Genomic DNA, 23402 nt, shown 5'->3' with positions numbered 1-23402 from the left:
TCCACCCAGTAGGCACGGGGATGTCGTACTGAACTGTGATTGGCCAGCACCTGCCTCATGAAAAACGAGGTCCATGTTCATGAGGCATGCTGGGCTATCTGCCTTTGTCAGGATGACAGCGGCATCCTGGAGGGCGGGTGACAGAGTCATCACTCTTGTCCTTCTTCTCCCCCCCGAGCTGTTTGACCACGTCACAGAGAAGGAAATCACCCTCAAGAACACTGGGAAAGTTGGCTTTGAGTTCAAGGTTCTGACGGACCACCAGTCTTCACCAGACAACCTTCTGCCCGGAGTGCCGCTCATCCTGCCTCTCTCAGTAAGGCACCTCCCCACCCGTGATGGCCGCGTGATCCTGGTAGGAGGGGTCCAAAGTCAACCCTACTGACCTAGAAGTTGTATCTTGTGACCTTTTTCATAGTTTTTTAAGGTTTTATTCTATGATATTTGACGTACACTGAAGACATCCTTGTCACCGTGTTTGACTTCGCACAGTAATAAGACGAACACCATGACCCACCACTGGTCTCCAAACCAGAACGTTACTTATAGGTTTGAAGCCACTTGTATGTTGATGCACAAAATCTAACACCCTGTAACCCACCTGGGTTCCTCTTCTCTCTCATACCCCTGTTTGTTACCCTCAACTGGCAACCACTAGTCTGAATTTTGTGTTTATCATTCCCTCTTAAACATACAGTTCTAGTACATAAATATACATCCTTATACTGAGTACTTGTAGTTTATTAATTCTTTAAAACTCCTAAGCACCTGCTCTGACCAGGCATTTTTCCAGCACTAAGGATAGAATAGTAAACAAAACAGACAAATATGCTTGCCCTCCTGAAGATTTTGTTTTATGGGATTTTGCTTTATCTCGAGCAATGATTTCAATACATGTAAGCTTGTGCAATTTCTTTTTCCACCCACTGTTATGGTTTTGAGGCTCATCCCCATTGTTGCATGTAGCTATAGTTCATTTATTTTCATTAATGAATGATATTCCTTTTGTAACTACTAGAAAGTAATTTTCCTTTTTCCTGTCAAAACACAGTCAGGGACATTCCCCCTCCCCCAAGTTTTGCTATTAAATAATCCTGCTACAAATATCCTTATACCTGTCACCAGGCTCACAGGTGGAATTTTCCTAGGAGTGAAATCTCTGGGTCATGGGCTATGCATATGTTTAACTTTATAAGGAGGTGCTTTATAACGCAGTTTTCCCAGTGGCTTTTCCCATTGACATTCCCGCCAGCTGTATATAAGGGTTTCTTTTGATACACATTCTCACCAAAATGTGGTCAATTTTGCCAATCTTATAGTTAAATATTTTTTTGTATTTTTAAGGCCGCACCCACGGCATGTGGAGGTTCCCAGGCTAGGGGTCCAATCGGAGCTGTAGCTGCCAGCCTATGCCAGAGCCACAGCCACTTGGGGTCCGAGCTGTATCTGTGACCTACACAGCAACTTCGGATCCTTAACCCACTGAGTGAAGCCAGGGATCAAACCCATATCCTCATGGATTCTAGTCAGGTTCACTAACTGCTGAGCCACGACAGGAACTCCTAAAAAATTTTTTCACTATGATCTTAGTTTGCATATCCCTGATTACTTCTGAGAATGCGTAGCTTTTACTGTATTTATCTGCCATTCATGTTTCGTCTTTTATGAAATGCCCACCCACATGTGCTGCCTAATTTCTCTATTTGCCATTTTCTAATGGCTTCATGGGAATGGATCTCGGCGGGGAGAGTGCATGGACAGTAACCAGCACAATAAGCCCTTGGGATCATCTAGTCCATCAAAATGCCAGAAGCAGGAGTCCATAATTTTTAAAGTTCTCTCTGGTCTTTCTGCTGGGTAGGGTTTTATCAGTTCACAAGAAGAGCAGGTGTTGAAGGTTTCCTATCTACCTGGAGTCCCTGAGGTCTTTCAAAGGAGTTTCCAGATACAGATTGCCCACCTGGACCCAGAAAATATCACTCTGACTGGAGAAGGAATCTTTCCCCGAATCTGCCTCGATCTCCCCAGGAACCTCAAAGGTACTTCTGCTGCTCTCCTGTTTCCCCACTGGATGACAAGATGCGCTTCAGCTGCTGATGATAACGTTGATGGCAACGTGCGTTATTTGTTTGGCGTCATCCCAAGTTCCTTTCTCTGTTATTCCTCAGTTGCATGAAACATCGAGTTGAAATTGACCTGGTGCCTTGAGATGAGTGAGACAGGATGTGGTCCAGGGTGGTCCCAAATTAGGACCCTGGGCCATCTTGCCATCATTAAATTACTTATCAAGGGATCAGGAAATTACACTTCCAAAAACCTTTTCCTCCTTTGCCGTGTTCCTTCCAGCTACAACCTCGCCCTGAGCTGTCACTCACAGATCGCCATTGAGAAGAAGGCTGGTCTTACTGCAAGGAGTACAGGTCTCAAAAATAAACTGTACAGATAGGTACCCAAGGTTCCCACCCTTATGCTGGCATTACACAGTTTGGAGGCTAATTTAGACCATTAATAATTATCTACTCACATGCCTAGCCAAGGCTTTTCTGGGTAACACCCAGCTCCCAGAGCCATCCCTCTGTTCCAGAATATTTCTGCCTTGACAGATACTGAAGCTCAGTGCAGCAGCTCATTTAGCACAGACTGACTCGGGTCCTTTCGTTCTGACATAGGGCACAGGACAAAGAGTCAAGAGAAACTTGTCACTCTCCTTTGAGAATCCTTCTTTGGGCTCCTTGAAATCCACCTTCCCTAAGCAGCTTCAGACTAAGCCCTCACACCTCAGCCTTTTAAATCTCCCCTCCACTTGTCCAGCCTCCCTGATTCAGGGGACTGTAGCGTATTTAGGTGTTGTTAAAGCAACTTAAACCAAGCATGTTCTTTTTGTTAATAGAGAATTAATAAACACAAAGACTAACCTACAGGGTGAACATCTGTCTGGGTTTGTCCAGCATGGAGGGGTTTCCCAAGTGCTGCAGCCACTGGTGCTAGAACTGGCAAAGTAGCATGTAAGCTGGGATCCAGCTTGTCATCCTATGCGTGGCTTAAGGTGTTATTGCCATCTCGTTGTTGAGAACCAGCTGGTAGCTCCCTAAAGCATAACCTCATAAAATGCAGTGCAGTCTCTGATACAAATTCAACTCCCTCACCCTGTACCCTCTGCAGCAGAGGAAACATGGCAGGCAAAGTATCACAAAGGTCCCATCCCTTCTCACATTACTGGTCCTCAGCTGATAGTTTGTGTCTTAGGCATAATTTATGTATTTCTAGCCATCCTGACTTCCTTCTCCTTCCAACCCCCACAGGAAATGAAAAGTATGAAATCTTTTTAAATCAGGCCAGAAAAAACCTAGAAAAAGAGTACAACAAATATGAAACATCTGATCACTTAGAGACACCTGAGGAAGTGTCCGAAGATGAATCTCTTGAGGTAAGATGGGCTTCACTCTGCACAGGAAGTAGTTTCGCAGGAAACTGAAAAAAAAAAAAAAAGAAAAAAAGTTTTTCCCCATGGTAGCATCTTACACAACTGTAGAACAGTATCAGAACTAGGAAAATGATACTGGTACAAGCCACAGAGCTTATATGTACTCGTGTGTCTGCATGCCTGGGTGTATGCATATCTGTGTGTGTGTGTGTGTGTGTGTGTGTGTATACACTTCTACCAGTTTTTTCACATGTGTAGTTTTATGTAATCACAACCACAATTAAGATATGGAATTCTTGGAGTTCCCATCGTGGCACAGTGGAAAAGAATCCGACTAGTATCCATGAGGATGAGGTTTGATCCCTGGCTTCGCTCAGTGGGTTGGGGATCTGGCATAATCTCATAAAACTCAGTAAGGTCCAAGTTTTATAATTGCCATGAGCTATGGTGTAGGCCACAGATGTGGCTCAGATCCCGCGTTGCTGTGGCTGTGGCGTAGGCTTGCAGGTGTAGTTCTGATTCGATCCCAATCCGAACTTCCATATGCCGTGGGTGTGGCCCTATTAAAAAAAAAAAAAAAGCAAAGCAAAGATACAGATATCCTCTTCTAACTCCATAAATATCCTTTATGCATGGTGGGAAATAGAATTACAAACAAAATCTCCTTCCAACACATAAAATCTCTCCACAAAGGTGGAAAAGAAAGAATACAATTTTATGATTGATAAGCATTAAAAGCAAGACGGGTTCCTTTGTGTCACTGTCAGCCCACAAAGAGATGCAAAGACAGAATGAAATCTCAGTCTTTTACAGAGCCAAGCAGATATAACCCATCATATACGTGTTCTCAAGGTAAACATGAACTAGTCCTTAAGGAGGAACTCTAACTAGTCCTCAAGTAAGAGGGCTTGACAGCACCATTTGTCGCATGTAGTTCGTGCTGAATTCACATGGCCATCGGGGTCCCTGTCTGTGTTAGCCAATTAACTTTAGCCAAAGGAGAAACAAACCTCTTGTGTTTTTATGACAGACTCCTACCCTCCCACAGAAACTGGGAGATGGGACTCTCTCTTTCTTGATGTCAGAGAGATGGTTCTCAGGTCCTTGAACAAGACGCTTCTGGGTTGTAAAGCTGATAAAAGGCTTAGTTAGCCTATAAAAAGACTGATTTATATATTTCAGAGAGGCAGAGAAAGAACTCACAAGTTTTTTCAAGTAAAGGCTCTAAGAAAAAGAAGCTGGAAGTCTCTTCCCTTATTTTCAACAGGGAGAATTGAGCCTCTTATTTTTTATTTGTTTTTTCCCTTGCGTGCTACTCCTTTGTGGCTATCCCCCGTCACCCCATGCCTTACCCTGGCAATCACTGTAGCTCTCTATCTCTGTACTCTTGTTATTTCTAGAATGTCGGGTAAATGGAGTCATACAGTATGTAACCTTTTGAGACTGGCTTTTATTTACTTCAGCATAATGCCCTTGAGATCCATCAACATAAATAGTTCACTCCTTACTTCATTACTGAGTAATATTCCGTAGCACAGATGTATCAATTTGTTTAGCTCACCCTATGTGCCCAAACAAAAACTTGACACCATACATATACTGTACATCTATTTATATACTGTGACCCTTTGGTGGGCCACAGACCACTGTAATACCTAAGATTTTTTGCCCACTCCCCTTCATGAAGCACTTTTTGCCCCTTTAGGGTAATATTGCCCTGTTGGGAATGCATGTTCTAAAAGAATCTGCTCGCTTGCTCTTCTCTCCTGCTCCAGTTAAATGCTCAGCTCCAAATTGAAGTAGAGCGACTTATAGTCCAAGGCTACGCCCTTGAACATCAAAAATCAATTGTCCCTGGTTCCGTGGACGACTTCTCCCATCGCCGCAAACTGATCAAGTGAGTGCCCTTCCTGATCATGCTCGTTTTGGGGCATAGGGCAGCAGGCAGTGCCCTCCCCAGAGCCCTCCCCCATATGAGCAGTTGGCCAAGTAGGAAGGACATCCACTCGCCTCATGTATCTGCTGTTTATCAGCCAGCCAACCGGGCAGGTGTCTGCCTCTTAAAGTCAGAAACCTCTGCTTTGTCTAACAGACAGTCCCGGCTTCAGGTCCTCAGGGGCCAGCATGGGATACCTTTGGAACTGACAGCTGCAGCAGCAGTGTGGACTTCTGGGGGGCGTGTCTTGCTCCTCCTCTCCGTTCTGGAGAGTGTTGGTTCTCCACTCCAGAGAGTAGAATAGTAAAAGAGGCAGAAGAGAGCCTCATGCTTTCTCACGCCTGAAAAGTCAGCAGTAAGGAGCATTCATTAACTGTTTCAGAGTCCAACTTCCAGAGTATATCCTGGATTTCGGCTACATCGTCCTTGGTGACGTCCGAACCCACATCATCAAGATCACCAACACTAGTCACTTCCCAGTGTCCTTCCATGCAGAAAAGCGTGTCCTTCACGACACAGGTAACCAGGCTTCCTATTGAAATGTCCTTTCACCAAGGTGGCCCTCTGTACTGTCCTGGAGTAGCTTTTGTGCCTCTTCTGGGATCATGTGAATGAGTGTTTAGGCCTTTAATTGATACTTTGAGTGGTCATCCCGCCTCCCATGGGCTCTGTCTAGAGCAGCTCTTGATTTTTTTTTTTCTTTCTTGCCCACAAAGAAATTTTGTTTGCTTTGGTCCAGGCTTCAGTATTGAGTTAGATCGTGTCAAGAATCTGCCTTACTGTGAAACAGAAACATTCGAAGTGAGATTTGACACACAAGGGGGCAATGTTTCTGTTGGAAACAAAGAGGTCATTCTGCCCATCAAGGTAAGATGCTCCACTGGGCCCAGCTGGTCCTCCAACTTCGAGCTCTGCTTGCCGATCACCCTTGTGATGCTCCAGTTCTGATTGTAGAGCCGGGCTTTCTTCCTCCAATGCCAGGCCACATGACAGCAGCGATTTTATGCCCCTTCTAGGTGGTTGGAGGGCCAGCAGTTCACATCTGTCTCCAAGCAAAGGTGACCATTCCCAGTATGACACTGTCTTGTGGAAAAGTGGAGTTTGCCACCATTCAGTGTGGCCAGTGCCTCGTGGAAACTATTCAGCTTTCCAATCATCTCCAAGTCCCTTGTGAATGGTTCATCCACCGACAAAAGCAAGCTAGCAAGGTAAAGGAGGTGTGGCCCATTGTCCCCTTTTCTCTTCCATCTCCATTTCAACCCGGGTTGTAATTCCAGTCCTTCACTCTCTTCATTTCACCCTCCTGCTCCAAGAATCGCAGTGACAGCCGCTGCCTCCTGAATAAAATCTAGGCCCTCAGCCCAGCACTCAAGGACCTGGAGGTCATGCCGTCTGGCAAACGTCTGTTTTATCTCTGTCCTTGGTTTCCCTACATCCCCTGACACCTGGGAGGCAATCAGTAAACGTAGGTTGAATGAAGGGAGGGTAGACTAAGCCTATTTTGCACAGAAAATGATCTAATTGTCTAATATTCATTAACCAGCTGGAGAAACACATTCCAAAGTACTTAAGACGGAAACTGTGTGCTGAATTCAAGCCAAAGACACGGATCTTTGAGATTCAGCCGACCTCTGGGGTCTTGGATCCAGGCGAGAGGTCCAATGTGCAAGTGAAGTTCATGCCCAAAGAAGAGGTAAGCTTTGAAGAGATGCAGTCTCACGCAGACTCTCGGGGTCACTTTGCGGGACTCGTCCCTCACCATCTGCAGTGTGACATCCAGCCCTCTGGTCTACTCAGGAGCTGTGTCCTGGTGCTTGCAAGCATCGGCTCTGGAATCAGCAGGTCTGTCTGACACTTGGACTGTTAGCAGCAGACCTGGCTTAGTGACCTTCTGCCTCTGCCCTTAGAGGCTGCATGGCTTTGGACAAATTACTCAGCCTCACTAAACCTCAGTTTGCTCCTAGGTAAAATGAAAAATAATATCACAGGTCCAAAATCCCTCATTGCACTTCCAAAATCCAATAAGTTCTAAAACCTAGCAAAGAAAATTTCATAAGTTTCAGTCCCAAACTCACTTGGCAGAAAAAACCTAATCTGAACTGTCATGAGACTGCTTAACCTTTATTTATGCCCCTTGGTTTGCAGACTCACACACTGCAACTGCAGAAATAGTCATGAGTTTGATTACAGGGGACCTGCTCCAGGCCCCGCTGAGGATACTCTGTAGCAGAGGATATGAGCACTGTGTTTACCTTTTTAAAAATCTGAATGTGAAAGCATCTGGCCCCTGGATTTCAGATAACACATTATCACCTGCAATTGCTATCTCCTAGGGTGATTTGGAAGATTAAATGAATTAATGCGAATAAAATGCATAGCTTACTGCTCTATATGCAGTGACTCAAGATCTACTTACTATTATCATCCGTTGTTGTGATACTGAGTACTTCCTGGTAGACATACTCCCTGGGCCACACACGTGTTTTACTATCAGCACAGAGCTACTCCTGGCAAAGAACACAGTGAAAAATAATAAAATCCTGGAACCAGAGAGGATCTCAAGAGGTTACGCTGTAAAGACTTTTGCTCAAAGCCTAAGGCACTTGGGAAATGTTTTTCTCTATTCTTTTAAAAGAAGAAATCGATGTGAGCTTTATAAAATACCTGTGGTTAACTCCCGTTTTCCTGGTAATGGTTTTGAGAATAATGCTAAGGATCTACAGTGAGAAGGAAGAAAAGTGAATGACTTCATATCTGATTCTGAAATAGAGTCTCTGTTTCTGTCATTACCAAAATCTCCCAACCCTTTTAAAAGAAAAGAAAATTCCTCTGTGTGTCATTCTTGAAGTGTCTTAAGACTGCCAGAGTGTTTATTCAAGATTTTGGATGTTTTACTGAATGAGGTTAATTATCAATAAATATAGTAAAAAAAAATTAGATTTGTTTGAGCAGTTCCATAAATGTTGAATTGAAATTGGTCAAAGTAATAAAATGTCTCCACCAAATGGGGGGGGGGGTTAAGTGTCAGTTTTTAAAAATTGAAGTATAGTTCATTTACAATGTTGGGTTCATTTCTAGTGTCCAAGAAACACACACACACACACACATTCTTTTTCAGATTTTTTTCTGTTATAGGTTATTGCAAGATATTGAGTATATTTCCCTGTGGCATACAATAGGTCCTCATTGTTTACCTATTTTATATGTAGTGGTGTGTATATGGTAATCCCCAACTCGTAATGCATCTCTCTACCTCCCCGCTATCCCCTTTGGTGATCATCGGTTTGTTTTCTATGTCGATGAGTTTATTTCTGTTATGTAAAGTCATTTGTATCATTATTTTAGATTCCGCAGTGATATCATATATTTGTCTTTGTCTGCATCCGTGTTGCTGCAAATGGCGTTATTTCATTCTCTCCTGTGACTGAGTAATAGTCCATTGTATATATGTTCCACATCTCCTTCATCCAGTCCTCTGTCGATGGACATTTAGGTTGCTTCCATGTCTTGGCTATTGTAAATAGTGCTGCTATGAACACTGGGGGTGTATGTTTTAAATTAGAGTTGGGAGAGGAATTTATTCGGTGTTTACAAGGAACTGGTTAGCCTGGCAACCCACACGATCCACACCTACTTCTCCGCCAGCATTAGCAGCACAGAGGCCACTGATGTCCCTACTAACAACGCCTAGACTTTAGGACATGTGTTCAGAATACCCTGAGTTAGAAAGCAAGGAGATGAATGAAATGTTTTAGAAATAGTTCCATAAAAAGCAGTTAAGATGTAGAAGTTTGGATCACAGAAACTGCAAAGCCTATGCCTATATAAAAAGCCTTCTTAGCCAATAATTCATTCTCTTACTGCCTCCAGCAATAGGTATTTTTCTCAACTTGTATTTATGTCCTTACACATTCCAGCCATCTGATTTCCCCCCTTTAGCCAAGGTAGTTTAGTGCTCTCCAAATCATGTACCAATCATGCCTTCTAAGCCTAAGCTGTGAGCCCAACTCTATCAGAACAACCTGAGCATCTGCTACAAGTAAAGGATTCCCAGCCTTACTGTGCCCCTACCAAGTCAGGGGCCTATGATTATGCATTTTAATAGGGCCCTCCGTAAAACCAGATTAGGGTAATTGGTATCACTATCAACTGGTATTTGGATTGTAATGGTTTCCGATAAACTGAAAGCCCTAGCTGATCACCTCTGACCAGCTGTTTAACCATGTCTTCAAATAATAGAAATATGATCATTCAGATTCTTCAAGAAACAGACCTGGAGACAAGAATTTGAGTGCAAGCAGATTACTGAAGAAGTGTAGGGAGTCGGGGGGAGGGGAGTTTAGGGAATACTGATGGAGAAGTAGAAGATGATAAGGAAAAGGAAAGCAGCCAATAAGGTGTATGAATGAGACAGCTGCCTTGGAGACTGGAGCTTAATCCCACTGCAGCTCTACAGAAATATGCAAAATACACATTTCAGAATTATGCCTTCCCAGGAGTGAAGGAGCTAGGGTCTTTATACAGTAACTCCCAAGAATCATTGGTCGAGGATTACTCCCAGAAGGTGATACTTGCCTAGCACTTCTGCCCTCCACTGCCCTGCCCTACCCATGGGCAGCAGCGCCCATGAAGTAAGAGCCCAGACGTACAGACGCAGAAGTGCAGATAGTGGCAGTGCGACATCTGAGCACACTGGAGGATCTGAGAGATATGAGAACAGCATTCAGAGGGGCCGTGACAAAGCGCTAGGTACAGGGCCTGGCATGCTAGATACCCAATATCAAAAATCTAATATAAATTGTTCTCATGCCATTTTATAAGAAAAGTTTTCTCTCTTAATCTAGATGATCAATTTTGCTGCCCCCCAACCCCCAAGTGTTTATCAATTTTACATGGCACATGACAGAAAAAATCCAGGTGTTTGTTTTGTTTTTATGTTTTCCAGAAATTCTACAGCCAAACCCTGATGTTCCAGATTGCCCAGAGTGCTCAAAAGCTTACTCTGCTGGCAGAGGGGCAAGGTTTAGAGCCACGCTTGGAATTTAGTCCGTCGATTCTGGAGCTGGGGCCACTGCTGCCTTATGCACCTGGAGACGAGGCCGAGGTGGTGGTGAAGAACCCCTGCAACTTTCCCATTGAATTTTACTCCTTAGAATTTGACCAGCAATATCATGTAGAAGAGAAGGTGAGCAGAGACCAAAATCAAACTCCATTTTCCTACACATGCTGGGCCCTGCCAGGTACTCTTCTCTCTGCCTGGACAACTTCCTACTGACCTTTGCCCCTTCTTCCCCTGAACTCTTCCCTGTCAATTTAACAATCACTTAGCAGCCTTTCCTGACCTACTTCCCTGGCCCTGAGCAGAATTCTTTGCTTCTTTGTGATCTCATTATACATTTTAAACAACTAATACATGCTTACAGAAAAGAACATATGCCACAGTCATTGTATTTGAAGTGAGTTTCTTGTAAACAGCATATGTTTGGGTCTTTTTTAATACGCTCTGCTGGTCTCTGTTTTTAATGGACGTATTTAGACCATTTACATTTAATAATCATATTAGGGCTTAAATCTGCTTTTTTTTTTTCTTTTTCCTGTGTGTCTGGGCTGCACATTTTACAATTGCTCCTCCTTGTCCATTTTTTAACTGTTTTTAGAGCAGTTTTAAATTCACAGCCCAATGTGCCAGGATTTCCCATATACCTCCTGCCCTTACATATGCCTCGCCTCCCCCATTATCAACATCCCTCACTAGAATTTCATAATCGCCCAAAGTCCATAGTTGACATCACAGTTCACCCCTGGTAATTCTATGGGTTTAGATAAATGTATAACATGTATCCATCATCATAGTGTCAAAGGAAGTATATTAATTGCCCTAAATGCTCCACCTATTCATTCTTCCCTCTCCCAACCCCTGGCAACCACTGATATTTTTACTGTCTCCATAGTTTTGCCTTTTTCAGAATGCCATAAAGTTGAACTTATACAGTATGTAGAGATTAACATTGGCTTCTTTCACTTAGTAATATGCACTTAAGTTTCCTGCATATCTTTTCCTGGCTTAATAGCTCATTTCTTTTTAGTGCTGAGTAACATTCCATTGTCTGGTAATGCCACAGTTTATTTATCCATTCACCTACTGAAAGCTTTTGGTTCCAGGCTTTGGCAATTATGAATAAGTCTGCTGTAAACATCTGTGTGCAGGTTTTGATATGAACATAAGTTTTTGGCTCCTTTAGGTAAATGCTAAGGAGTATGATTGCTGGGTCATATGGTGAGAGTATGTTTAGTTTGTAAGACACTGACAAACTGTCTTCCAAAGTGGTTGTACCATTTTGCATTTCTCCTAGCAGTAAATGAGAGTTCCTGTTGCTGTTCTTCCTCACTAGTTTTTGATGTTGTCAGGGTTTTGGATTTTGTCTGTTCTAATAGGTGTATAGTGGTGTCTCATTGTTTTAATTTGCATTTCTCTGAAGACATATATGATGTGAAACAGATATTAATATGCCTACTTGCCATCTGTGTATCTTTTTTAGTGAGTTGTCTATTAAGGTTTTTGGCCCAGTTTTTAACTGGGTTGTTTGTTTTCTTATGGTTGACTTAGACCAGTTCTTTATATATTTTGACTAACAGTCCTTTATCAGATGTATCTTTTGCAAGTCTATGCCTTGTCTTTTCGTTCTCTTGACATTGTGTTTTCAGAGCAGAAACTTTTTGTTTTAGTGAAGTCCAGCTTATCAATTATTTTTTCCCTAGACTGTGCCTTTGGACTTGTATTAGAAAAATCATCATCCTGCTCTAGGTCATCCGGATTTTCTGTTATGCTACCTTCTAGAAATTTTAGTTTCACATTTCTCATTTGGGCCTGTAATCCACTTGAGTTCATTTTTGTGAAGAGTTAAGATCCATTCAGATTGGTCTTTTGGCTGTGTCTGTCCAATTACAACACCACTTGTAAAAAAAAAAAAAAAAAAAAAAAAACTATATTTTCTCCATTATACTGCATTTGCTCCTTTGTCAAAGACCAGTTGACTATATTTATTTGAGTCTATTTCTGGGATCTCTAGGGATCTCTATTCTGTTTCATTCATCTATCCAGGTTCATTATGACTATCTCTACCCTGCTCTCCTACCTCGAGGCTAATATATATAAACTATACCTATATCTTATGCTCTTAGTATCTCACTTTTTGGAAACTGCCTCTTACTTCCCTACTATGAGCAATAATGAAATTAGCTAGTAATCTCTTTTTCCCTGTCCTCACCACTGCCCAATTTAAAATGGTATTTCTTTTCATTATATAACTACAGATGTGATAAATTTTTAAAAATCGTATTTTTTTTAACTTCCAGTTAGTGCCTAGTGGGTAGTCATCTCATTTTGCTTCCTGTATTAAACCTATGGTGTCAGAGCTTACAGTGTTAAGATGTCACAACCAAATTTCCATTGTATAGTCTTAGTTGTACACTTGAATATATTCAATGCTCAGCATTAGTCTTTGTGATGAAGCGTCTCCAATCACTACTAGATTTTCAGCTAACTCTCTAGTGGATTCCTCAAGAAGGAACCATGGGAACAGTATTCTCTGAATACTCACATGTTCATAATTTTTTTTTCTGTAGCTTTTGTGCTTAAGGATCAGTTTGATTGGATCAGGTATCCTTGGCTCACATTTTCTGTACTTGAATATCTTAAATGCATTCCTCCATTGTTTTCTCCTGTTTGCTATGGCTCAGAAATTTGGGGATGACTTAGCTAAGGTGGTTCTGCTTCCTCTGGACCCTCCCCCAACTCAGGCTTTGAATCTCTATCTTCTTTACATCCAGTGTTTATGCTCTGCCCAATTTGGATTCTGCGTCTAGGAATTTTTCTCAGAATGGGATTCTGTCCCTTTAGAAACAAGTCTTTACATTAGGTATTTATTAAATGCTCCGTAGCTGATGTTGGCACAACTTGCTGTGTTGTGGGTAAGGGTCAGTAGAAACAGAATCTAAGACTGAGATCTGCATGTAGAAGGTTCATCAGAGAGCACTCACAGGGACAACCCCTGTAAAGAATAAGGGGCATGGGACTGGTGGACCGAGAAGGTGAACTGTGATGAGATTGGACAGACTTCAGCTGATCCCACAGGAAGCTCTGGAGCTGGGCTGCCTCTTTAGGCTTACCCCAGTTGAAGCACGTTGGCCAGGCCTTTGTGTCTCAGCAACAACCAGTCTTTGGTATGGTTCTATCTTTCCCCGCTGGTCTGCCGTGCCACCTCTGTTCTGTGTCCACTTTCCACATACACATGGCTTTATCCTGAGCTCTCTCTTCTGTTTTGTTGGTCAATTTGTCTATCTATCCCAGCATCAACACCACCTTGTCTAGGAGTTCCCCCTGTGGCACAGTGAGATCAGTGGCATCTCTGGAGCACTGGGACACAGGTTCAATCCCTGGCCCAGCACAGTGGGTTAAGGATCTGGCACTGCCACAGCTGCAGCATAGGTTGCAACTGCAGCTCGGATCTGATCCCTAACCTGGAACTCCATGTAGGACAGCCAAAAAGGAAAAAAAAGATACCACCCTGTCTCTTGCTCCAATTTTATAAATCCTGATGTCTGGTAGGGCGATTCTTTCTTATTTTTCTTCATTAGTGTTTTAACTATTCTTAGCCTCCATCTAGATTTTAGAATAAGCTCATTAACATTTGTTTTCAAACAACTAAAACTGGTGATTTCAAAGTGTTACCTAACAAAACTGATTTTTCACACCAGTGAATTAGGTCATATAGTTCCATAATTGCTTACCGTCTTTTATAAATATATGTACACTAGGGTTTTGGATTTAGTAGAAAGAAAAACAGGTTGCCCCCATTAAATTTGTATCCATATAAACAACATGGGACAGATTTATACTTTAAAAATTATTCATTGCTTATCTGAAATTTAAATTTAACTATGCATCCTGTGCTTCATCTCTCAACCCCAACATACATCTCTCTCTCTCTCTCTTTCTCTCTCTCTCTCACACACACACACACACACACAAATATACACACACATACTTAATGACATTTTACCTGTTTTTCTCTGAATCCTTTATTTATGAGACAACCCCTTTACCTAGTATACTATTGCTAACCACAATGCTTATCAATAACATGTCACTCAAAATGGATAGTTGAGTTCTGAACTTTTGTCAGTGGGGAAAAAATAAACAAAAGAAAAACAGTAAATGTTATTTTTAAAACAAGAAGAAAATTCTTTTCCACATGGGAAACGCCCAGGCTCAAATGGGACAAAATTAAAAAATCCTATATCCCCAAGATTCAGGGCTCATCCTTATACTTTAGACTTCTGCAAAGGACCCTGCCCTTAGAAATCCAGAAAGTATCTGTGCACACCTCAGGCTCAGGCAGGAGCAGGGCTTTTGCAAGGTGAGTGGCAGAGCCACCTGGGGCCATGGAGAGGAAGCTTCCAGTGGGACCAACCACAGTTCCTGTTCTCCTTGAGCAGATCTTGCGAATGCTGAAGGGCTACGATTCCTACAACTCTCTGCTGCTGCCTCCCCGCCTTCCAGGGGAGAAGCTGCCCCCAGAGGTGATTGAGTACTTCAAGGAGATGAAGCGGTCAAAAGAGGAGCAGATGAAGGCAAAATATCTGGAGAGTCTGGCACAGGAGAATGGTGAGAACTCAGCCCCCAGTCCAGCCACTGGCCTGGCTTCTTTGGATTTTCTCTACTGGGGAATCAGCCAGTTACTGAGCACCTGCCAGGTGCCAAGCAGGCACTGAGCACCTTATATATTCCATTTCTAACCCTTATAAAGTGGTCCTGTCTTGCCCCCTGCATGGACACAGAGGTCGGGGGGGCGGGGTGGCACATTCTGCTCTCACCGGAGTCTGGGGGAAGTTAAGACTTAGAAACAGCTACTGTTGGTGTAGAAGAACACTTGTTAGACAGCAGGCTCGGTGCTAAGGGCTTCACACATGCAAGATGAAAGATGAGGCACTGAGAGGCCAGGTCCGTGGTTCTAAGTGGCAGAATCAGGGCTCGAGCCCATGTCTCTGACTCCATGACGGTTACCACTCTACTCCACGGCCTCCATGTGTGCGCCTATGCCATGCATGGTGATCCGTCACGCATGGTAGATATTGGTGCCCTGTGAGAGGTGGGGGGAGGGGTCACACGAGGAAGAACCCCTTCCATGGCACTCAAGGCCGAACAGCAATTGCAAAGCTGAACCGTGCCCTTTCTGGCCCAGCACCCCCAAGTTACCCATAATCTTGCCCTTTCTGGCCCAGCACCCCCTTGTGTGCACCTGAGCATCAAAGTTCCAGGGTGACCTGTAGGATCATGCAGCTTGTCAGGGCATTTGCTTTTCTCCCTGCTTCCCTGTGCCCTCCCTGGTCTTACTTGCTCTCTCCTTCTACATGACATTCATCACGTGTATTTTCTTTCACCCATCTCCTCACTAGACAGGAAGCCCCCAGAAAGGCACAGGAAGCCCCCAGAAAGGCTGTGATCATGTATTGCCAATGCAAACCTGGTGCATAAATCAGCACCTGATACATCCAGTACCCAGTGAATGGGTGCTGTAAGAGTGGATTGATGAATGAATGAGTGAATGAATGAAGTCCTGCCCTTGGACCTGCCTTGCTGTCTCTCAGGGAGATAGAACACTTGTTTGCCTTAGAAGCTGATGAGAGAAGAAGGCTGCTCTCCACCCGGTCTCCTGGTCATATCCACTGAGCATACTGGCTCACTAGAACTGGCTTTTCAAATACCACAGACTGGCCGGCTTAACCCTAGGAAACTTATTCTCTCCTAATTCTAGAGACTTGACATCCACCATCAAGGTGTTGGTGAAATTGTTTTCTTCTGAACCTCCCGCCTTGGCTTATAGATAGCTATCACTTCCCTGTGTGTCCACAAGGACTTCACCCTGTGTGTATCAGTGTCCTAATCTCTTCTTATAACAACATCAATCATGTTGGATTATGGATGGATTAGTACACTCATATAACCTTATTTTAACTTAATTACCTCTTTAAAGGCCCTGGCTTCAAGTAGTCTATGTTCTTGAATATTGGGGGTCATGGGTTAGGACTTCAGCAAATGAATTTTATGGAAGCCAGTTAAGCCCATGACAAGCACCACTATGTTCCAAGCACTGAGCTGAAGTGCTGGAAGAAAGATCCGCGAGACCAGCCCCAGCTCACAGTCAGAAAGAGGTCGGGGGGTAGACACTTCAACTCAGGACTGCCCGGCAGCTTGAGGCAGAAAGCCACGAGGGGCTACAGGAGAGGACTTAGCAAGGGCCAGGAAGGGCCCTGTCACTCTCTTCCTCATCCTACACACCTTGGTTGTGGGTTTGTTTTTCCCTTTGGCACTTGGAAAAGCGGTCTCAAGCCAGGACCTGAGGGTCAGTAAGAGCCCAGAGAGGTACTCATTCTGCTTCCCACCAGCACCTCTCCGAGTATCGGCTTGCTCTGCTCTCACAGAGCACATGTCCTTTTCTGCTTCCAGACCATGTCCAGGGAAAGTCGGCAGCTCCAAGTCACATCCCTGCCATTCTCAAGAGAGTCAAAACCTCTCTGACTCAAATCCAAACAAAGAGGATGTCTTGCCCCCCTCTGGGGGGGCGGAAATCACCTTGTACAATGACAGCCCAATGCATCCCCTGAAACTCAGGGGGATGGGGCAGCGAGGAGGGTACAAGACAGACACAGTGGTAGATATGCTTGCCAGTGACATGGAGAAAAGTTCATGATGAATTAAGGGGGAAAGAAGGTTACAAATTGATACATACAGTACGATCCCCACTTCAGTTTTGAAAAATTAAAATTGAAAATCTAAGAGGTTGCAGCCCTCCTGTACTGGTCTCATAAAATTAAGCTGCAGTTCTTCTGCAAACATTTCTTTGTCCATGTATATCTCTTTCTCCAGTTAAACTTTATTAGTTTTTGTTCTTTTAAATTTCCTAAATTTTCTGGAGCAAATGTTTAATTTTGGTATTTTTTCAATGTTAAAACATAGACTATTTGTAAAATAAATAATCAGTACGGATCTACTTTATAGCACCAGGAGCTATACTCAATATTTTGTAATCACCTATAAGGGAAAAGAATCTGAAAAAATAAATATATGTATAAGTGAATCACTTTGCTGTACACCTGAAGCTAACACACTACTCCAGTTTAATTAATTATTTTTTCTGTGAAAAATGTAGAAACACTGTGGGCAGAGAAACTTATCAGCAGACTGCCCGCAGTTCTTATTTATTTGGGTTGGATTGATTATCCAGGGTGATGGTATGCAGTTCAATGATTCTCCTCTCTGTGTTTCTTCCCTTTTCTGCCCCATCTCCCTTGTCCTCCTCCCAACTCTTTCTGCCTGTGTTTCCATCCTTTGCCCCTGGCAGAAGAAGACGATGGGCCCTTGTCAGAACAGGGAACCTCTGCCAGCACAAAGAGGACCTCGCTGAGCCGAGGGATCTCTGTCACATCCAACCTGGAAGAGCGGCACGTCCCAATGGTTGAGTCCAGGACCTACCCAGAAGAAGAGGAGGATGAGGAAAGCCTGGAGAAAATCATGTTTCAAAGTAACCATGTGTTTTAACATTTCAGTACCAGGTCTCTCTAAGCAGAAGTGGGAAGGCTGTTCAGTGCCTTTCCTTCTCCCCATAAAATGCATCTTCCCAACACTATTACATATTAATTCTGTAACATGAATATGCCATCAGTTCTTAGTCATTTGCCCTACTGGTGAAAGTTCAGCTCATTTTCAGTATTCTCAGTAGGAGACATTCCCCCATATGGGATTAAGAGTCAATGAATATCTGTGTTTTCAATTCTAGCAGCTATGGACAAATTATTAGCCAGAAAGGGCACTTTCACATGCTGAAGGGGGAGTGAGGACTGCAGCAGCATCTGCAGCAGATCCTGTCTGTCATTTTGAAATAAAATTTAATAAGAAAAAGTCACTCCATGTGCATCACACACCATGCACACACACACACATCTATTTTTAATTTGCAGCTGACAAGATTCAGAGCATTGACAGCCACTCCACAGAGGAGGTTGGAGAAGTAGAGAGCAACCCAGTGAGCAAAGCCATCGCTCGCCACCTGGGCGTTGACGTTTCTGCAGAAGGCCGCATGGCCAGGAACCGGAAGGGCATCGCCATCATCATCCACGGGACGCCCCTGTCAGGTGTGCACAGCCCTGAGGGGCAGCCCCCTTTTAGGTTTATGGTGAAGTTGGCACGTGTAATTTTTGAGGCAATAAAAGAGTCTTGTCTTTGAAATTTATATACCGAAGGATCATCCCCAAAGGTGTTAAACTGTCACCTTCAGAAATACGGGGTTAGAGAAAGAGCAAAGACACCTCATTTTTAATTAATACGTCTCTGAATTGTTGGAGCTTTTAGTCCTTCAATAATTTAATAACATTAAAATATTAAAGACAAATCCAAAACATTAAGTTACTTAAAAAGAGAGAGGGAAGATAAGGCCAAACTCTTTGACCTGGCAGTACGACCTCTAAACGTTTATCTTAGGAAAATAGTCATATGGACAAAGATTAACTGCATGAGTGTTCCCTGCAACACTGTTGCCCATACTAACAATGTGGAAGCAACTGAAGCATTTATTTAGATCATCATTTGACTAGTTAGTTAAGCCATAGTACGTTCATGGAGTGAATTCTATCACCAGTGTCTTGTATACCCTCGTTCATAGCAGCATCGTTCGCAATTGCCAAAAGGTAGAAACAGCCTCACTGTCACTGACAGATGAATAGATAAACTAAGTATGGTACAATGGGATACTATTCGCTCATAAAGAGGAAGGAGGTTCTCACCCGTGCTGCAACATAGATGAACCCTGAAGCATTATGCTCAGTGAAATAAGTGAAATGCAAAAGAACAACTCCTGTATGATTCCATTTATACGGGGCATGTAGACTAGTCATATTCATAGAGACAGAAAGTAGAATGGTGGTTTTCAGGGACTGAGGAAAGGGAGGAACGAAAGGGTGTTGTTTACCGGGCACAGAGTTTCCATTTGGGAAGATGAACCAGTGCTAAAGACGGAGGGCAGTGACGGCTGCACAGCAACACGCATATACTTAGCAACTGAACTGTCCACTTAAAAACAGGTAAAATGGTAACATTTTTATGTATACAATCACAGTAAAAAAAAAAAAGTGCCATAAAAGCATATTGAATGAATAATGTACATGATACATGATTTTAGGTGAGCAAAAAATGCTGTGCTTACAATCTGTAGTCTGTATTAATTTCCTATTGCTACTATAACAAATAACCACATTCAGTGGCTTACAAAATGAAAATTTACTTTCTCAGAGTTCTGGACGTCAAAAGTCTAAGATGGGTCAACATTCTTTCTGGAAGCTTTAAGGGAGAATCCATTTCCTTGCCTTTTCTAGCTTCTAGAAACCTTACCTGCATTCATTGGCTCATGGCCCCTTCCTCCTTCTTCAAAATCAGCATTGTAGCATCTTCTAGTCTCTCTTTCTCTGCTTTCATCATCACATCACCTGTTCCTATTCTGATGATCCTACTTCTCTCTTTCAAGGACCCTTGTGATTATACTGGGCCCACCCAGATAAGCTGGGGCAGTCTCCCATATCAGGATTCTTAATTTAGTCATACCTACAAAGCCCCTTTACCAAATAAGGTAACATAATCACAGGTTCCAGAGACTAGGATGTGGACACCTTTGTGAGGGCCATTACTCAGGCTACCAGTAACCCAGTGCTTTTTTTTATATATAAGAAATGCTAATGGAATCATTACATATGCATACTTGGCAACCATATGATGTTATCTCTCTGGAGCAAGTTATGAGTCTTTTCTCCTGTTATGAATTGTCTGCTTTCTTTTTAATGAGCAGGTATTTTGAAATGAGAAAAAAAAGACCAACACAGGTTAACCAAAAAAAAAAAAAAAAAAAAAAAAAACTGTTCCCATTAGAATCAGAGGCGGTAAGAACAACAGGATTTTTGAAGTTCATCTGACAGAATCACTTTTTAAACCAAGGAGAAAATCCAGAGTGGCTGTGAGGTGCCATAGCACACAGCTCATCAGTGGTAGAACTGGGGCCAGAATCCACAGTCCTGGCTTCTGACTCAGGTCTTCCCTCTCTTTTCTGCTGCTGCCTCTAGCCACATGAGAATCTTGGAAGCAGGGCACTTACAGGAATCACTTTACAGGAGCCTGTTCTAGAAATTTCTTGTGTCTAGGACACTGAACAATTGAGAACCATGAAATGCATCCCTCTGACCTTTTTTTTAGGAAAGTCAGCCACCGCAGTCAGCATGGCCAAGTACTACAGTGCAGCCTGCCTGAACATGGACTCTGTCGTGCTGGAAGCCATCTCTGACAGCAACAACGTCCCGGGCATCCGGGCCCGTGAGCTCTGCATCAGGGCTGCCATCGAGCAGTCCATGAAAGAAGAGGAGTCTGGTGAGAGCCGTTGCCCCTGATGTGTGCAGTCAGGTGGCCTTCATGCATCTTGTCAGTTTCCCCCACTGAGCTGTTCTCCCAGCCCTACTGAAGGCTGACTTATAACATGCTGCCCACTTAGGAGCCCAGAGAATTCTCTTCACCCAACATCCACAGCTCTCCTGGCTGCCCAGTGCAGGAGTACACTTGGCACTGCAGGGAACAGGGCAATGGATGTGACCCACAGCTTTGGGAGTGATGCCTGTAGGGGAGCAGACGTGTGCTCATTCAGAACAGAGAAAAATCACATAACAGAAATACCAGCTTCTGCAAGAGACCAACTTTGGGGTATTTGGGTTCCAACAAGCATGATCTGGGGGAGCTTTCATGGAAATGGGCTTTGAAGGAGGAGGAGAATGTTCATAGGCAAAGATGAAGGTGAGGACATTCCAGACGGAGAAGCAGGGGCGCTGACAGTAAATTAGAGGTAGGAAGGCTAGTTGAGGCTAATCACAGTTGATGCTGATGTCAAGATTAGAAATTTGCATTTTATTTTGAAGGAAAAGAGGAGCTGGGCAGTTTTCATCCCACATGAGAAATAGTCAGAAGTTTGCAGTAGGAAAGGAGCTCTGGTGACGTCTCATAAAGGATGCACCAGTGAAGCTGAGTGTGAATGGGGCCGGGCCAGCTGACTGATAGCCGCCTGCTTACTAGGGAATTGGAGGGAGAGGCATCCAAGATAATCACACCAAGATCTCCAGCTATAGAAACAGGAAGAGAGTCATGTCATTCACCAAGATAGGGAACCTGAGAGGAGGAGGAGAAAGTTTTCTGGAGAGGAAAGTTACTGAGTTTTTAAAACCCCATAGTAGTGAGGCCTTACCTGCCAGAGGTTTAGAATCCTAGCTTCAGAATTCCCGTTGGCTCAGTGGTAATGAACCCGACTAGTACCCATGAAGATGCAGGTTCAATCCCTGGCCTCGTTCAGTGGGTTAAGGATCCAGTGTTGCTGCAAGTTAATGGTGTAGGTCGAAGACGCATCTTAGATCTGAGTTGTTGTGGCTGTGGTGTAGGCCTCAGCTGCACCTCTGATTCACCCCCTAGCCCTGGAACTTCTATATGCTGCACATGCAGCCCTAAAAAGCCAAAAAAAAAAAAAAAAAAAAAAAAAAAAAGAGAGAGAGAGAGAGAGAATCCTGGATCCCTGGGTCTTCTATAGACCCACAGGGCAGGAGAACAGTTTTATCAACTAGCAGGTTATGCTGTTCTGAGTATTTATGTAAAAATGATTCGACCCTGGAATTCCTGTCATGGCTCAGCAGAAAGGAATCTGTCTAGTATCCATGAGGATTCAGGTTCGATCCTTGGCTTCACTCTTTAGGTTGGGGAATCTGGCATTGCCATGACCTATGGTATAGATTGCAGACCTGGCTTGGATCTCCAGTTGCTGTGGCTGTGGTGTAAGCCAGCAGCTGCACCTCTGATTCGACCCCTCGCCTGGGAACTTCCTTTCTTAGTAAGGTTTACAAGGCCTTTCAGGGTCAAGCATCCTCCTCTCCACCCCCAACCCCTCTTTTGATATCAAAATGAGAGAATGACCCACAGTAGCCACTATCATATTTAATGCTGCTAGCATGGTTCAGAGGTCCAGTTTGAGTTTTCAGCAACTCAAGGTTATGGGTGTGTATTTTTCAGTACCACTGATGTCATTGAAATGTTTTCTGCTCTAGTTACATCTCATGTGTCTATTGCTTTTAATTTATAATTTATGTGCCATATTAAGCAAGCCACGGATTTCTACTTAAGTCTTTTTTGTTGTTGTTTTTAGGGCCACACCCAAGATATATGGAGGTTCCCAGGCTAGGCATCAAATGCGAGCTACAGCTGCCAGCCCACCCCATAGCAACAGAGGATCCGAGCCATGTCTGCAGCCTATACCACAGCTCACAGCAACGCTGGATCCTTAACCCACTGAGTGAAGCCAGGGATCAAACCTGTATCCTTACGGATCCCAGTCAAATTTGTTTCTGCTGTGCCACAACAGGAACTCTCTCTCTTTCTCTTTTTTTTTTTTTTTTTTTTATTTTCCCACCGTACAGCAAGGGGATCAAGTTATCCTTACATGTGTACATTACATTTTTCCCCCCACCCTTTGTTCCACAACAGGAACTCTCGATCTCATTTTTAATATATTGCCTTAAATAAAATATACCATCAAAATCAATTTTTACTTTTTTAATGTGGCTACTAGAAAAGTTAAATTATGTACCTATGTGGTACATGTTATATGTGTATTGGACAGAGTTGGTCTAGACCACTGTTTTGAGAAATTGGGCAGTGAAGGAAAGAAAAGTAAAATGATATCTTGAAAGAAATGAGAGGTCAAATGAAAATATATTTGTTTTGTACTGTGAAGAACTGGTTTTTTAAGAGCTGGAGGAATGATGCTATGGCCAGAAAAAGGTAAAAGGCATGTGGAGGGCACAGAAGAAATTCCCCAGCCATCATTCTGGGGATTGGAGGGAATGGGCCAGGGAGAGCAGGACTGTGACAGGGGCTGGAGCCTGGAGGGACTAGGGTGACGGGACCTGGCG

At 43.4% G+C, this 23402-nt stretch overlaps 1 protein-coding gene across 6 annotated transcripts in view; it reads left to right on the top strand.

Moving 5' to 3' along the window:
- The window catches only part of HYDIN (HYDIN axonemal central pair apparatus protein), a 549453-nt gene that overhangs the window by 432437 nt on the left and 93614 nt on the right, over nucleotides 1-23402 (top strand). For all 6 annotated transcript variants that reach the window (XR_014805538.1, XR_014805539.1, XM_084959659.1 and 3 more), the window contains 13 exons: nucleotides 179-316; nucleotides 1862-2039; nucleotides 3303-3427; nucleotides 5200-5321; nucleotides 5743-5879; nucleotides 6100-6227; nucleotides 6377-6568; nucleotides 6904-7053; nucleotides 10306-10545; nucleotides 14859-15027; nucleotides 17765-17944; nucleotides 18381-18554; nucleotides 20659-20829. Coding sequence is in view for 4 of the 6 variants with exons in the window: in XM_084959659.1 (XP_084815785.1) it covers nucleotides 179-316; nucleotides 1862-2039; nucleotides 3303-3427; nucleotides 5200-5321; nucleotides 5743-5879; nucleotides 6100-6227; nucleotides 6377-6568; nucleotides 6904-7053; nucleotides 10306-10545; nucleotides 14859-15027; nucleotides 17765-17944; nucleotides 18381-18554; nucleotides 20659-20829 (2104 nt within the window). In the remaining 2 variants the exon portion in view is untranslated. The remainder of the gene's footprint in view (nucleotides 1-178; nucleotides 317-1861; nucleotides 2040-3302; nucleotides 3428-5199; nucleotides 5322-5742; nucleotides 5880-6099; nucleotides 6228-6376; nucleotides 6569-6903; nucleotides 7054-10305; nucleotides 10546-14858; nucleotides 15028-17764; nucleotides 17945-18380; nucleotides 18555-20658; nucleotides 20830-23402) is intronic.

Source organism: Sus scrofa, chromosome 6 (assembly GCF_054392235.1).
Source record: "Sus scrofa isolate SSC_HxYL_T2T_F1_AM1 chromosome 6, Sscrofa_HxYL_maternal_Yorkshire_Landrace_v2.0, whole genome shotgun sequence".
NCBI lineage: Eukaryota > Metazoa > Chordata > Mammalia > Artiodactyla > Suidae > Sus > Sus scrofa.
The sequence above is the reverse complement of the archived record's forward strand: the minus strand, read 5'-3'. Positions and strand labels throughout refer to the sequence as shown.